The sequence below is a fragment of the Diadema antillarum genome, unplaced genomic scaffold, assembly GCF_040938485.1.
Source record: "Diadema antillarum isolate AM-2024a unplaced genomic scaffold, OU_Dant_1.0 seq00001210_RagTag, whole genome shotgun sequence".
NCBI classification, from domain to species: domain Eukaryota; kingdom Metazoa; phylum Echinodermata; class Echinoidea; order Diadematoida; family Diadematidae; genus Diadema; species Diadema antillarum.
This window is the reverse complement of record NW_027272003.1, coordinates 146,885-161,497: the sequence shown is the minus strand read 5'-3', so window position 1 is coordinate 161,497 and position 14,613 is coordinate 146,885. Positions and strand designations below refer to the sequence as shown.

Below are 14,613 nucleotides of genomic sequence, written 5' to 3'. Positions count from 1 at the left end.
CACTTGTAAGACAAGAAAAAAAATAGGCTTGTGCCCTCATCAAGAAGGTAACTCCAGGGTGACTTTCAATACATCTCCAAACAAGGTGACAATTTATCTGACCAGAAGTCATCGGGACATCACCTCGATGTCTCCATATCACCACCGTTAGGTCACCATGAGTCTCTGCAAGGTCACAGAGAAGTCTCCGAGACATGGTTGACAAAGTTAGTCTCAACGACTTGGCCTCAATTAAGGAGATGTTGCAGAGACATAACAGAGATGTCTCTGAGACCACCTGGAGACTGGAAAAAAGTTTTTTACAAAAATCAAACATGCTTGACTCTCCCAGAGACCAGGCTCCCCCAAGACCAGGCTAGTCTCCATGAGACATCGCAGACACGTCTTCGCGACCAGCGAGACTCGAGTTGCCACCAGGACATCACTTAGTCTCCAAGCCAATGAGTTTGTACCCACTTTAGTATAACCAAAAGATGATCATCCCAATGCCCACCCTGGATGACATGTGAGATCATTGTCATCACTCTTCACAGAGATGGAGTAAGAACTTTGTCCACCTCGGCATGTTGCTTATGAATTGAATCAATATGAAACATGCATCAACAAACATCTCCAAGCCTCCTGTTTAATAGCCCCAAACATTTATCATTTACCCATGGTGAAAACAAAACAAATTAAAAAAACCCCCTACATTGACCTATCAGTCCAACCCTCCTTTCCATTGAAAATTTATAATTAAAAATTCATAGTCAATGTTATTGCTCTGAGGTGAACTTTTCAATCAATGTATATTGACCTTTGACCTTGACCTTTGAATGTCACTTTGTAATACAAACATCGGCTCGTATATATGTCCTTCCTACTAAATTATATCACTGCACATTCATAGCTGCAGTTAAGCATGAAGAATTCCATTTTCAGCAAGACTCCTGACACCTTTGATCTTTCACCTTCACGGATTTTGTCCAAAATCTAAACAGTGCATCTATACCTCATGAAGTATACTTGGGCCAAGTTATAAAGAGACTCTGTTGAACAATTTTTCTCAAATTGTATTAATTGAGACATGGATTATACGGATGGACAGACAACCTGAAAACGTAGTGCCTCATGCTAGCCTTTCGGGCGGAGGCAGAACAAATTAAATATTGCTTCCCCCTTCCGCTCCGGCTTTGCATCTTGGCATAAATCCAGCAGACACCAATTTAGTACAATTCCCTTTGCCTGAGCCTTCTACTTACATGATGGGAGCTCAAGAAGAGCAAAAGCTGTTATCCCGTTGAGGATGAGTTCCAAGTATACTCGGGCAAGCGTCTATGGGAAATGCATGTTGTAGCAAAATCAACCGTCCTCAACAGGTTAAAGTGAGAAAAAACAAGGAAAAGTAGAAATTACGCGGTGCGTAAAATATGTCCCCGCCGGAAGTAGCATTTAGTAGCAAAATGTACAATATCGGTAAAAAATCAAGGTCAAAGGTCAAAGAAGTCAAAGGTCAAAATTCTGTGTAGAAGTTTTGAAGCCCTCACCTAGTGCCATCACAAAAAGCAAACGGAATCGAAATCGGGTTAGAAATGGCGAAGGAGTAGCATTTTGTAGCCAATGTACAATATAGGTCAAAAATCAAGGTCAAAGGTCAAAGAAGTCAAAGGTCAAAATTCTGTGTACAAGTTTTGAAGCCCTCACCTAGTGCCATCACATAAAGCAAACGGAATCGAAATCTGGTTAGAAATGGCGAAGGAGTAGCATTTTGTAGCCAATGTACAATATAGGTCAAAAATCAAGGTCAAAGGTCAAAGAAGTCAAAGGTCAAAATTCTGTGTAGAAGTTTTGAAGCCCTCACCTAGTGCCATCACATAAAGCAAACGGAATCGAAATCGGGTTAGAAATGGCGAAGGAGTAGCATTTTGTAGCCAATGTACAATATAGGTCAAAAATCAAGGTCAAAGGTCAAAGAAGTCAAAGGTCAAAATTCTGTGTACAAGTTTTGAAGCCCTCACCTAGTGCCATCACATAAAGCAAACGGAATCGAAATCGGGTTAGAAATGGCGAAGGAGTAGCATTTTGTAGCCAATGTACAATATAGGTCAAAAATCAAGGTCAAAGGTCAAAGAAGTCAAAGGTCAAAATTCTGTGTACAAGTTTTGAAGCCCTCACCTAGTGCCATCACATAAAGCAAACGGAATCGAAATCGGGTTAGAAATGGCGAAGGAGTAGCATTTTGTAGCCAAATGTACAATATAGGTCAAAGGTCAAGGTCAAAGGTCACAACTGAAATTCTGTGAAGAAGTTTCAAAGCTCCCATGTAGTGCTATCATATAAAGCAAACAGAATTAAAATTGGCTCATAAATGACAGAGAAGTAGCAAATTGAACATTTTGATCACACACGGACGCACAGACAGACGGACGGACAGACACACGGACACACACACGTACGGAGCCCGTTTCATAGTCCCCTGCTCGAACTCGTTCGGCGGGGACAACAAGACAAAACACTGAATGTCTGTAAGCTGGACTACTGGCATACTACTTGAAGGTTCACTAATACTTGGCTTGTGTCCCACCTATCCACAAGATGGGGTGGACAATTCCTGATGGTGGAACCTTCCAATTTGCTGCTGAGTACTGGTCAGTTGTGTTTTGGCAAAATCCTTACAATCCATCCAATTCTACAAATGAATACTTAGTAACAATATCTGCCCAAAATACATCTAAATGCAATTTAAAAAGGAAGAAAAAGGTCCTCGTATATCTGGATCGGGGAAGGGAGGCCATAAATTGAATTGAACTGGGTTCAGTTGCCGGATGGGTCTCCAAGAAGTCACAATAACTTCAGTATTCTCCATCACGATCCAGGTGAGTTCAGGGCAAAGTGCTTATAAAAAATCAGACAGATTTGCGACTTTCAAAGTCAGTATAGAGCCAGAGTATAAAGCACTGATGCACATGAAGCAAGGGCTAATCTCAGTGAACAGTGTTTTAGCTTCTCAAATATCAAATATTAGAAAGAAGCAATTTGTAACGAATACAGTGGACTCCCGTTAACGAAGTTTTCGGAACTGGCAGTTTTCTTTCGTTATATCAATATTTCGTTATAACCGAACAAATAAACAATAAAAGACAAAGAGCGGATAATTTTGCGACCTGAATTTTTATTTCGTTGTAACCGGAATTTCGTTATAACCGTGTTCGTTACAACCATGTTTGTTATAACGGGAATACACTGTATTCTTGATCTACAAAGTATGCCCCTATAAATATCCTCCCTTGTTATGCAACAATGCCTAAAATCTTAAGAATTTGACAACAGAAAAAAGAAATACAGCAGAAAGTAATTTGCAGTTGACTTAACCCATTCCTCCCGCATTTCTCTGAGTGCCTTCAATGCCCCCAAACAAGGTTCTTTTTGCAGGTCGACAGAGAACAGACAGGTTCGTAATACACCTGTGCTAAAGCAGTCAAGTGGTATGTGTACCCCCTTCCACGGTCAATTACATGTGCCATCGAAGAATGGAAATATCGATCGGGCACAAGGTACGAATAGAGCATGCGCTGATGGGCTCACAAACTCTTTTGTTACACACCTGAATGGGGTCAGCAAAATCAAATATCTACTGAGCTCAACCTTGATTGCTATGTACATCTTTATACAAGCTCTACAGCAAAATAAGCACTATTATTGCAGAAAAGGCAAATAATACTGCAATAAATGCAGTTTTCATACAGAAGGAAAACAGATACTGAGAGCAGAAACTCTTTCTATTTAAGAAATTTCTCTGGGCAGCATAACATAAATTGATATGAATTTAGGCCACTAATGCATGCACTCCTGTCTACATTTTGGGAACCTGGTATACCAGATTCCAGTATTTCAGTTATCAGTATCAGTATATCAGGGAACCTGGTTTAGAAAGTTCCTGTAAGGAATTGGTTAATATTTCTTAATGTTTGGCTCATACGTTTGTTTCAGCGTCACACAATCTATCAGAGCAGACAAAGCTAACAAACTTGGCAAACGTTTGCAGCAACAGACGACGTCTTCATCCGGAAGTGGTAGCAGCTGGATCTGATAGGGCTTAGAATTAACAAAATCACCTGAAATCTAAACCTAGTTACAAATATGAATCACTCCCCAAGACTTGGCGCTGCCCTAATTTACAGTCTAATTGAAACAATTAATGTCCCCCCCCCCCCCTCCCCAAGAACACACTTTCAAAACTTCTAAGGTAATATTAAGTTCCCACAGCTATGCATTATACTGGTCCAGTTGTGATAGCTTCAAGCTGAGCAGTACAAGAATGAGGGAATAATGAGCATACTTCAACAATAATCTTGAATATTGTTGATATTGGTTTTGTATTTGTTATTTGCATTGTTTTAATGCAGCTACCTTTGTAGACAGTAGTGAAAACTTTAAAAGAGAATAAATGCAAACTGAACTAATTATATCCATAGTAATCATGCAAAGAGAATATAAAAACAAATTTATGAAATCATCTGACAAAAGCTGACAGAAAAGAGTAAATAAAGATAGCCTCAAAACTATTTGAATTGATGACTTTCCTGTATTGAGTCGTTCTTTTGTCATGGCAACTACTAAAACCCTGATCAATTCAGTGCTTCTTTACGTTGATGTAGGGCAATTTGTCAATCATTTGCAACTTCTATATTGTTGTGAAGTTTCAACACTGAGAGCTTGGCCGGGAATTTTTGCATCCAAGATAATACTGTCACTGTTTGCTGCCATCTTGTGTTGAAAATCTATATAGTCACAGTTTCTCTTGCACAACACTTGCACCAAGCAATAGGGCCTACTGTCTTTGCGGGCATTCCGCATAGATAAGGAATTTGACCATAGATATATCTATATCCTAATGCTTGTTATAAACTGGAGGAAAGCATGATGTAAAAGGACATACACGTGTAGTGCCCTGGACAGAATTCTTTGCATGAATATAGTGCAATAAAAAGTAATTACAAGATAAATATTGTGAAAGTTGAGGGTTGTCTAATGAGAGTATAGCACTGTGTCTTTACATCATATGAAATTCATCACAGAAATATTTCTATCACATGACTGTGCATAGGCTTGCATAGCACTCACCATATGGTTTGATGATTACTCCTATTTCAAGGACATACATTACTTTTTCCAAGGTCCATCAATATAATTTTCAGTATTAAATCCATTTGATACCCTCAAATAAAATTTTGTACACATGGCTTTACTATTTGCAAACAAATGTGACCTGCTACAAAAAAAGGATCCGAAAGTCGGGGGAGGCCAATTTTTTTGAAAATGACATGACATTATTCCCTTACTCTTCTACTTCAATTTCATATATAACATGACTCATAAAAATACTCAGTTGCGGAGATATCAATGATTTTATGAGAGCATGTCGAGTGGTCTAGGAAGTCAGCGTTTCGAGAAAACTAGGAAGTCAGCGTTTCGAGAAAACAGCCTTCAAAGTTTTCCTTCTGACGCAATCGTGATCAAGGGGAGGTAAGACAATTTTCGCCTCTTGACAATAGAAGGTATGCTCCTAACAACCTCCACACTGTTCATTCAAGCTTAACGTGAGCTGTCTATGCACGAGAAATCAGTAACCACAATGCCATGCACTGACCAATAAGATCACTCCCTCGTTGCTAGGGGCAGAGTCTATCTGCGGTGCTAAATCCAAATCTTCGGACATGTTTCTATTCCGTTGAAAGTCAGAGAATCATGGCCCAGAAAAATGCTAATTTCTTGCCTTTCCTTTGATCATTAGGCTTTGATATTTCAGCAGATGATAGACGAAACATTAGACTACAAAATTATGCAAATAACAGAAATTGTTAATAGTTTTCACTAATCATGATGATCTGACTTCAAACTTGATTTTCTCAGCTCAGCTGTCAGCAACTTTCGGATCCTTTTGTTGTGGTGGGTCACAAATGATAATGAGTTTCACTGAAATGTCATCAGGGTAATGAAAGTAAAGTATAATTTACCATTGGATGTCTGTACGGAATAGGTTTCATCTCTTAGAATTGTTCTGTAACCCATTTTTTTTTTCACTGCATAAGTTGTTATTTCTTAAGAGTTTTAGTCATAATATTCTCATGCACTAAAATCTTTTACAGCATTATGTACCAATACACAAAACAGGGGGGGGGGGGGGGGAGAGAGAAGATACGTATTAATATCATGGTCTTATCAATATCACTGTTCTTCAAGATTACCCTGCAATTATCATGACCCAGAAGAGCCAGATATCCATTTATCCAGAATCAGCTTCAGATTCAGATTCAGATTCATCTTTATTGGTCTATGATAGGACATAAACTTTTTGTTTCCATTGACAGTTGCCCAAGAACGTGAACACTCGACAGGACTTAAACTCGGCCCTCTATTTCAAAATCAAGACTTTTATCTACTTCACCATCATATCCCTACTATATGTCCACCGGTTGAAGAATTTCCCTGCACACTCATCATATACCAGTCAGACAGGGTTGAGCAATGAGTGCGCGCTGCCATGCTACAGCTGGATTCAGCTTTTTCAGTGATACTGCCCTCTGCTGGCAAAAGTCAGGCAGTGTTGAGTTCTTTTGCTGCTTGGCTGAAGTTGCTCGCCACTTTATTCTCTCACTGTGGATCGTATACACTGTTTCTGTCTGGATTGGTACAGAAGTGCTGTAATTAGTTGCCAATGACTGGGAATGAGGGATTTCTTTTCTACTCTCTAAAAAAAAAAAATCGAGTGAAAATATTCACTCTAGAAGGAGTGAATACAAAAAAGAGTGAATTTTGAGTGAAAATGTTAATTTTCACTTGTTTTAGAGTGACCTCGGGGATCACTCCAAAATCTTTGAGTGATCCCTGACGTCACTCCAAAATGAGTGAAAATGAAAATTTTCACTCAAAATTCACTCAAATTTCACTCAAAATTCACTCTTTTTTGTATTCACTCCTTCAAGAGTGAATATTTTCACTCAATTTTTTTTTTTAGAGAGTAATCCCTCTGGTATCGCTGAGGCATTCAAGTGATAAAAAAATTCATTGTTACACTTGAGTAGGGTTGTCTAAGTTAAATGAAGGCCAAGCAGGAGAGGAAATCACTGAAGAGCTCTGCATTGTCCTTTAACCTGTTGAAGACGAGTCCCGAGTACTCCGGCAGGTGTCTATGAGAAATGCGTGTTATAGCAAAAATCAGTCTGCCCTCAACGGGTTAATGAGAGTAAAAAGAGACATGTAGAGAAGAAGCTCAACATGTGTTCTTGAGCAAGTTACTAACAACAAGCCCTCAAATAATAGTTTGCTCTTAGTTCAACACCAAGCACAGGAGTGCTATAGTTGCAGAAGGTGACATGTACTTGTTTTTTTTTTTAAACAATGACACTCCATGCTCAACTTAACTTCAATGAGAAGAATATAATCAAATAAACATAGTGGCTGAATTCATACTAATATTTGTCGTAAAATAAGAAATTGAATGAATTTGAAGATGGGGGGGGGGGGCTTATATTGCCGAATTATCTTATTAACCAAAAATTTCAAAAATTCCATGCATTTCATATGTGATTTTGATGAAACTAGTAGCATTATTTGTTTTATCTGAGCCTATTTCTAAATAGTTATATAGGACATGAAGGGAAGCTGCACCTTCAACAAGAGATTACTATTAAGTCCACACATCAAGTACTGAAAACCGCATATATTTTGCAGGGTTTTTCTTTTCTTTGGCAAAGTTTGCAAGTCTTGTGCTGTTCACAAATTTAAACACACAGAAATTTTGATATTAACTCTGACCTTGACATGAATGTGACGTACACACATACACGTACTGGTACACAGTACACAGTACATGAACAAGGTGTGTGACAATATAATTTAGTAGGCCCGATTCCTGGCATGCCTAGTGTGAGAATGGATGCACATACTTCCTGAAAATGAGTGAATGATACTGATTTGTCCATCCATTGCCTTTCTTCATGATTGCAAATTCAATGAATTGCAAAATTGTCGGGAAGTTCCCATTTACCAAAAAAAATACAATGTATATTGTTATACTATTAAATATATGGCGTATGCAGTATCTGTGGCTATGGTTAAGTCTATATTTGTACAGAGGTATACTGCCGCCCCACCCCCTTTTACCTGAAAGAGGCACACATGATTATGAGCACCATAAGGTTTAGTGGCATAGAGCTCTTTATACAACATTCAGATTACTACTTCCTCCTTTACCCTGTCTTCCACCTTCCCTCCCTCTCCTGGCTTAAATTTTATCCAATTCTAAATATCTCCCCTCCCACATCCTTTCTCTCATTTCCTATCGCATCGTATAACTATCAACAATGCTAATAAAATACTTCCCATCCTTCTATCCCCCGCTTTTTCACACATGTATATGTATGAATGCTTGAAGGAACTCCATTAATACCTCATAAAAATTTATTGACTGTGGGAATTTTTTTTTTCAGCTTATTTTCACTGTATTCACATTCATCACATACACATACACACAATAAAAATAGCTAAAAAGTCCCAAATTTGGAAGATAGCATTTCAAGGCAATTGGCCATTCTGCAATCATTTGACAGATTTGATAGTCACAAAGTGAGGCAACATGGAATTCTCGATATCGCCAATGCGCAGAAAACTTCTGCGCACGCTAAAAAGCCCTGTCACAGATACACTGTGGGATTCCTCGACGCCAGTGTCACTTCTGGTTGTCTTGCGAGCATGTCTTAGTTCCCATGCAATTCAATGCAATTTTCGTCTGCTTTTCTTTCATTGATGCTTTTTTCTTCGCTTAGAATTCAACTAAAAGAGCTTAAAATTTCAAAATTTTACTGATTTGTGGTTGCTAGAGTCATGGTTCACTACTGCAAGGCTTCAATGTGCTGGTCACATGATGGAAAGCGAAGAAATCTTCAACAAAGAATACCCCTGGATAAAGACAGAACATGACCTGAGTGCATATGCAGCCAAAACCAGTGCAAGTTTGTCTCCTGGGTTATCCCATAATGCATCTAAAATGCTGCTTTGCGCACAGCACCTAGGTATTGGTGATACCGAAAATTGTCTGTCAAGTCCTGACTTACAGGAATACGTCTGATATGCGTTCACATGGAATGATAGATAGAAGAGATAGAAAAAAAGATAGATAGGCACATACAGATATATGTATATATTGACATATAGACATACAGACAGATTGACAGACAGATATGTAGATAGACAGATAGCTGATAATGAGTAGATATACAGATGTAAATGGAAACAGATGCAGTCATCATAAAAATACAAAAAGTTGAGTTGCTTTCAGTTTTGTTTCTTTGCTTTGGTGAAAACACCAAGCGGAAATAAATTCAAATTAGTCAAATCAATCAGTCGGGATAGAGGTAGGGAAACTGATATAAACTAGACAAATATACTGATGGGGCGATAGATAGGGATATATGAAACTAAAATATGGACTGCTATGACACAGTAGAGTCAAGCCTCTCCTTGACATCAAATCCCTTCTTGATTTGCTTGTAAATCTCTCCCCTCACACCCTGAAGAAAGACTTAATATGCCACCCCCAACAAAATCATCCCAGTCTATTCAGTCTTGTGAACGAAGATGCCTCTGCCAAAACCAATCTTTTCATTCAAGCTGCGTCACTGAGTAATCTCAGGCAGGAAGTTACACCTCCGTAGCTCTAAACCTAAACATCTTTCTTTCTCCCACCTTATTCTGTGTTCCAGAGGAGACATGTCGTGGCACATAAGCCCCATCCTCGATTAAAGCCACAAGACGTCACATGACCGCTCGGGTAACGTGCTCCAATTTGCGCCCACTGCGCCACAGAACACATTCTTGTCTGCATTAGAGCCTTCCCCTCTGGCTCATGCTAAAATTGCAGCCATTACACAAAAAACCACAATCCCCTGTGTCTCATAGTTGAGCTACAGACTCACAACATTAACAACCATTCTATAAACAAACAAACAAAAATACACTGCTGTTTTTTTGCCAAAATACATTTTCACACCCATTTCTTCCAAACTGAAAATGCACCTGACAGAAATCAGATCTACTAGCTTACAAAATTGTAAAACTGACAAGCTGTTACATGGCAACAAGGACAAACACAACAAAATTCTGCCTGTTTTATAGTTTTCCTCCACTCTGCATGATTCAATGAAAGCAGTGAGCTCAATGGTTAATCTCTCATTCCCTGAGTTCCAACCATGTGCTTTATTTTCCTAGGCATCCCAAACATGAGACAATCTAAATTTGTAATAACAAAAAAAGAAAAAAAAATGATGAAGAGGTTCATGCACTCGAAGAACAGTCATACATCTGATGGTGAAATGACCCCCACAGAATTCTGAAGGATTCAAATAAAAAAAAAATATTTTGTAGTAATAAAAAAAAAGCACTCTTAATGCTGTCAAGAAATCTATAAGCCTTCGCACAAATCAAAAACAATCTTGAGATGTGCAAACCTTACAATAACATGGAAGTTTAAATCACCTTGAATAATTTTGTTATTGCTGTTTCTGTTTATGGCATTTCAGTTTGAAGGTTAAGTATTTTGTCATTTCCTCTGTAAAAGAACAGTCTAAGGATTTGCTTGGCAAGTTTGTTTTGTTTTCTGTCTGTTTGGTTTTGTTTGTTGTTTTTGGTTTTTGGTTTGTTTGTTTGTTTGGGGTTTTTTTTGCCATGGGCTTCCTTGGAAACCAGTAAGATATCAGCACTAATGCACGTTAGTCATCTCCACCATTAATTCTATCTACACCCAACCTCAGAGATAAGCATGCGGCCCAGTCAGGTTTCGATTACTGTCACAAAATATCAGAAAAAAAAAATGAAGGCCTTGATTTTCTTTATTGATGAGAGTTTGACAGGTCCTACTCCAATTTTCAACCATGACAGTCTTGTAAACAGACACACATGCAGGAATGACTGATGAAAAAAAAAAAAGTTTGGTACTATGAGGTTCCAGGTATAGCTATCAGCACTAAACTGAAGCTGACTTTGGCATGGTATTGATATTTCCTATGATGCCGCCATGTCCACTACAACCTGAGTGGGAGAAAGGATATACTGCATCTGGCCATGCTAGACGTTACATAATTAAGCCGTCGCTCTGCGAGTACATAAGGAGTTCTTGCGGTAATTCAAAGCCAGCGAAAAAATCTGAGCCGTGAGTCAATAGGACCAAAATAGATTGGGGGGGGGGGGGGGGGGGGTTAAAAGACGAATCAGCACCATGGTGGTCTCATGCTGGAGTATAAGTGTGTATGCATAGACTGAACGCATATGTGCACATGCATGTTTGGGCATGTGCATCATGTATTCACTGTACTTCTGTATGCTGACAAGTTGCTTACTGCTAGACTCACAGTGCATAACTATGTGTGAATCTCCCCCCCTTTTTTTTTGTCAAATTATGCCATCTGGGTAATAACATATGGTTTAAGTGCTTTTATGTCACTGCTATCAAGAAACTATTAGATTTTGTTTACATAAAAAGTCATATAAATATATATGGGCTTGTGACAAATGGGATTGCTGCAGCTGGAGCAATTAGTGATAACTTATCATCTGTGCATATGTTGCATATTTCCTTTCACATCATGAACACTTTAAAATATATTAAAAAGCACTTTAAGGTTTAGGGGATGATTAGGAAAAACACATAAGCATGAAAGATTTAATATATCATAAAGAAATATAATATGAAATAATCTTCTTGGCTTTCACACAGGAAATGCAAATATTAAATTCAAATTCATCATTGTGAAGAATAAAGTGCCACATGTCTCTTACGGTGCAGAATATTGTACGGGTCATGTAACAACTACAATGTCAATTACACTCTTTCATTTTGAATCAATTTACCGTTTCTATAAACCCTCTTTCATACTGGTACGCTTTGATATATCCCTGTCATACTGTGATATTCATTGGTTAGAGAGATTACAATTTATAAGTGGTCTGCCTATCATCGAAGTGGACCCCACAGAAAACAAGCTAATGCACCTGAGTATTGGCTATCCAGCCATCTTCTCAGATGGAAATAAGACAAACAAACCTCACTACTGATTTTCCATCCATCACGGACAATGTCAGACATTTAAGTTTGCAACAGTAGATGCAAAATTGATGCAGAACAGGCTCCACTATCCAGAACAGCAGAAATATTGTGTAAAAATATCTAAAGCTGCAAGCTGGAGTCTAATATGTGACTTATTAACCCAATGAAGACTAGTCCCGAATATACTTAGGCAGATGATTATGGGAAATGCATGTTAAAGCAAAATCAGCTCAGCCTTTATGGGCTAAAGAGTACCAGATAACCTGTGCCTTGACCTACCACAAATGACGTGAACTAGGAAAAAATAGTAAGTATGACCAACGCTAATGCAAATGACAGCAGGTCTGACCCACATAAGCTCACCAAACATCCTATCAAACCACAAATGATGGTAGGGCACTAAGCAGGAATAACTTTGTGGGGATGAGTTTTGTATTGTCGAGAGTATCTCCAGCTTTGCACATTCTCAGTAGATTAGTATTCAAGATTTTTTGTTTAAACAAATTAAATAATCATATCCAAATACAAATCAAGTTCCACTGCAATTATTGACCGATGTGAAAACTGGCTTACACAACACTGCATAAACTGATCACAAGCAGGAAAGTGCAAAACCAGTTTTAAACAAAAGCTGTCAGATTATTTGAAAAGGAAGTCTCGGTTATAATCTTAATTTAAAAACCCAAACAAACAATGGTCTGTGGAAATGAAGAGAACACTTTAATCCTATATAATTTAAGGTATGAAAGATAAGTCGTGTGAGTGAATTTGTATTGAATTTCTGGATATTGCAGAGATTTTTCATTTTCCCTTTTCAACCACTGCTTTGGTTTCACTTATTGTAGCTTTATGTTTATCCTCATTTGTAAGGGCAATTCCTTCACCTGATTGCAATTTAACCCTTTACCTCAGTGATGCTGTAATCCCTACAGGGTTACTACATGGCACATGAAGTTCACGCAATCAATGGCTTAAGATATCTTTCCAGTTTGAAACACCACTACATCTGTAGGTGGGTTACACTACAGCGTGATTCTTAACTCTTTCTGCACAAGGGAGTTTGGACAGTGTGTACAATGCTATGGGGTTTTCTGTGCCTTTTGGTACTCAAAGCACAGAAAAAGCTGAAGTGCATAATTAAATTTCCTCCTTTTAGGAAGACATAGAAATTATATCTTGTTTTTTTGCAGCATATACCCCCTCCCCTCCTTTATCTCTTGTATCATGCCCAGATGGGTGACAATGGCGATGATAATAATATAATGATACAGTCTTCTTTATCCTTGGTAGCCTCTTCAGTGTTGCCACTGCTCTACTAGAGGGCCCTGTTTTTATCATTACCCTGGCATTGCCAAGTATCCATTTATACACCTGGGTCAAGAGGGACATGTGGGTAAAAAGATCTCGTCCAAGGACATACTATAGGCACCTGAAGGGATTCAAACATGGGACCTCTGCTTGAAAGTCAGAGGTCTTGGCCCCTAGGCCAAAGTGCCCCCCCCCCCATTCTCCATGCATGCTAAGATTTCTTTTCTTGTGAAGACAAACTTGATCATCCATCCTGGTTTCCATAGCAACTGGGCAGGACCTGAAGTCTAGGGAATGAGGATAAGGGGCCTTGCTTAAGGGGAACAACCGCTGCAGCCATGGGGAACTTCAACCAGAGACCCTGTGTGTAATAGCTAGTTGCCTGATCAGCCAAGCCACAACAGCTTACAAAAAAGCTTAGCATTTCCCTTTTTTTAACAAGAGCTACGCACCACCAACTTTCCAAAATGATGAATAGAAAAATGTGTAATCGTCTTGCTCTCTTCTCCTTCGCGAAGTACCTACCACAGTACGTGTAGATGGCGCTGTTCCTCGTGAACCTCTCACTGAGGTTGTACAGGACGGCCGGCTCGTGGAGGTAACTCAGAGACGTGAGGTCATTCTCGCCGATCAGGATCTCCGGGTTTCGCAGCGGAGGGAGGTCCTCCTTGGTCTTGACCTTGACTGTCTTTTGCTGCAGATTATTATTTTTTTTTTGGAAACATTCGATCAAAATGAATGGAGAAAAGAATTGAGATGGATTAATTAAACATGTGAATTGCAGATTAGGAAGCAATGATATTCCCGCTAGGAACAACCCACAACATATTTTACAACAATCCACATTTCTCTGTGACCACTGAACCAAATCGAATGTGGTTTTCTGCAAGATGTAAGTAAGAAGTTATAGTTTCACACCCGGAAATAGCATTCAGATTGTTTAATCATTTAGAAAGTTATCAGTGCTGAAATCGAACTGTAATTTTTTTGGGGGACATACTATATATTGCCACTGTCATCATGACTATCATGGTCATAATCACTATTTTGATTCTAATTGGTATTCCTATCATTATCATGGTTATCAAAAGTAAAAACTCTTTATGTTATCATTGTAATAATCATCATTTTCTCTTTATGATTATTACATGCACTTGCTTGACCACAAAATTAGCATACAATGTACATATTAGGTAAAAATTTGAAGGAGAGAGAGAGAGCAA

General features: G+C 38.7%; 1 protein-coding gene across 1 annotated transcript in view; it reads right to left on the bottom strand.

The window, feature by feature from the left end:
• Positions 1 to 14,613, bottom strand: part of LOC139744780 (unconventional myosin-Va-like) — a gene marked incomplete at its 3' end in the record, with an annotated part of 136,149 nt that overhangs the window by 43,086 nt on the left and 78,450 nt on the right. The window contains exon 3 of the mRNA XM_071655199.1: positions 13,916 to 14,084. Within this exon, the coding sequence (XP_071511300.1) occupies positions 13,916 to 14,084 (169 nt within the window). The remainder of the gene's footprint in view (positions 1 to 13,915; positions 14,085 to 14,613) is intronic.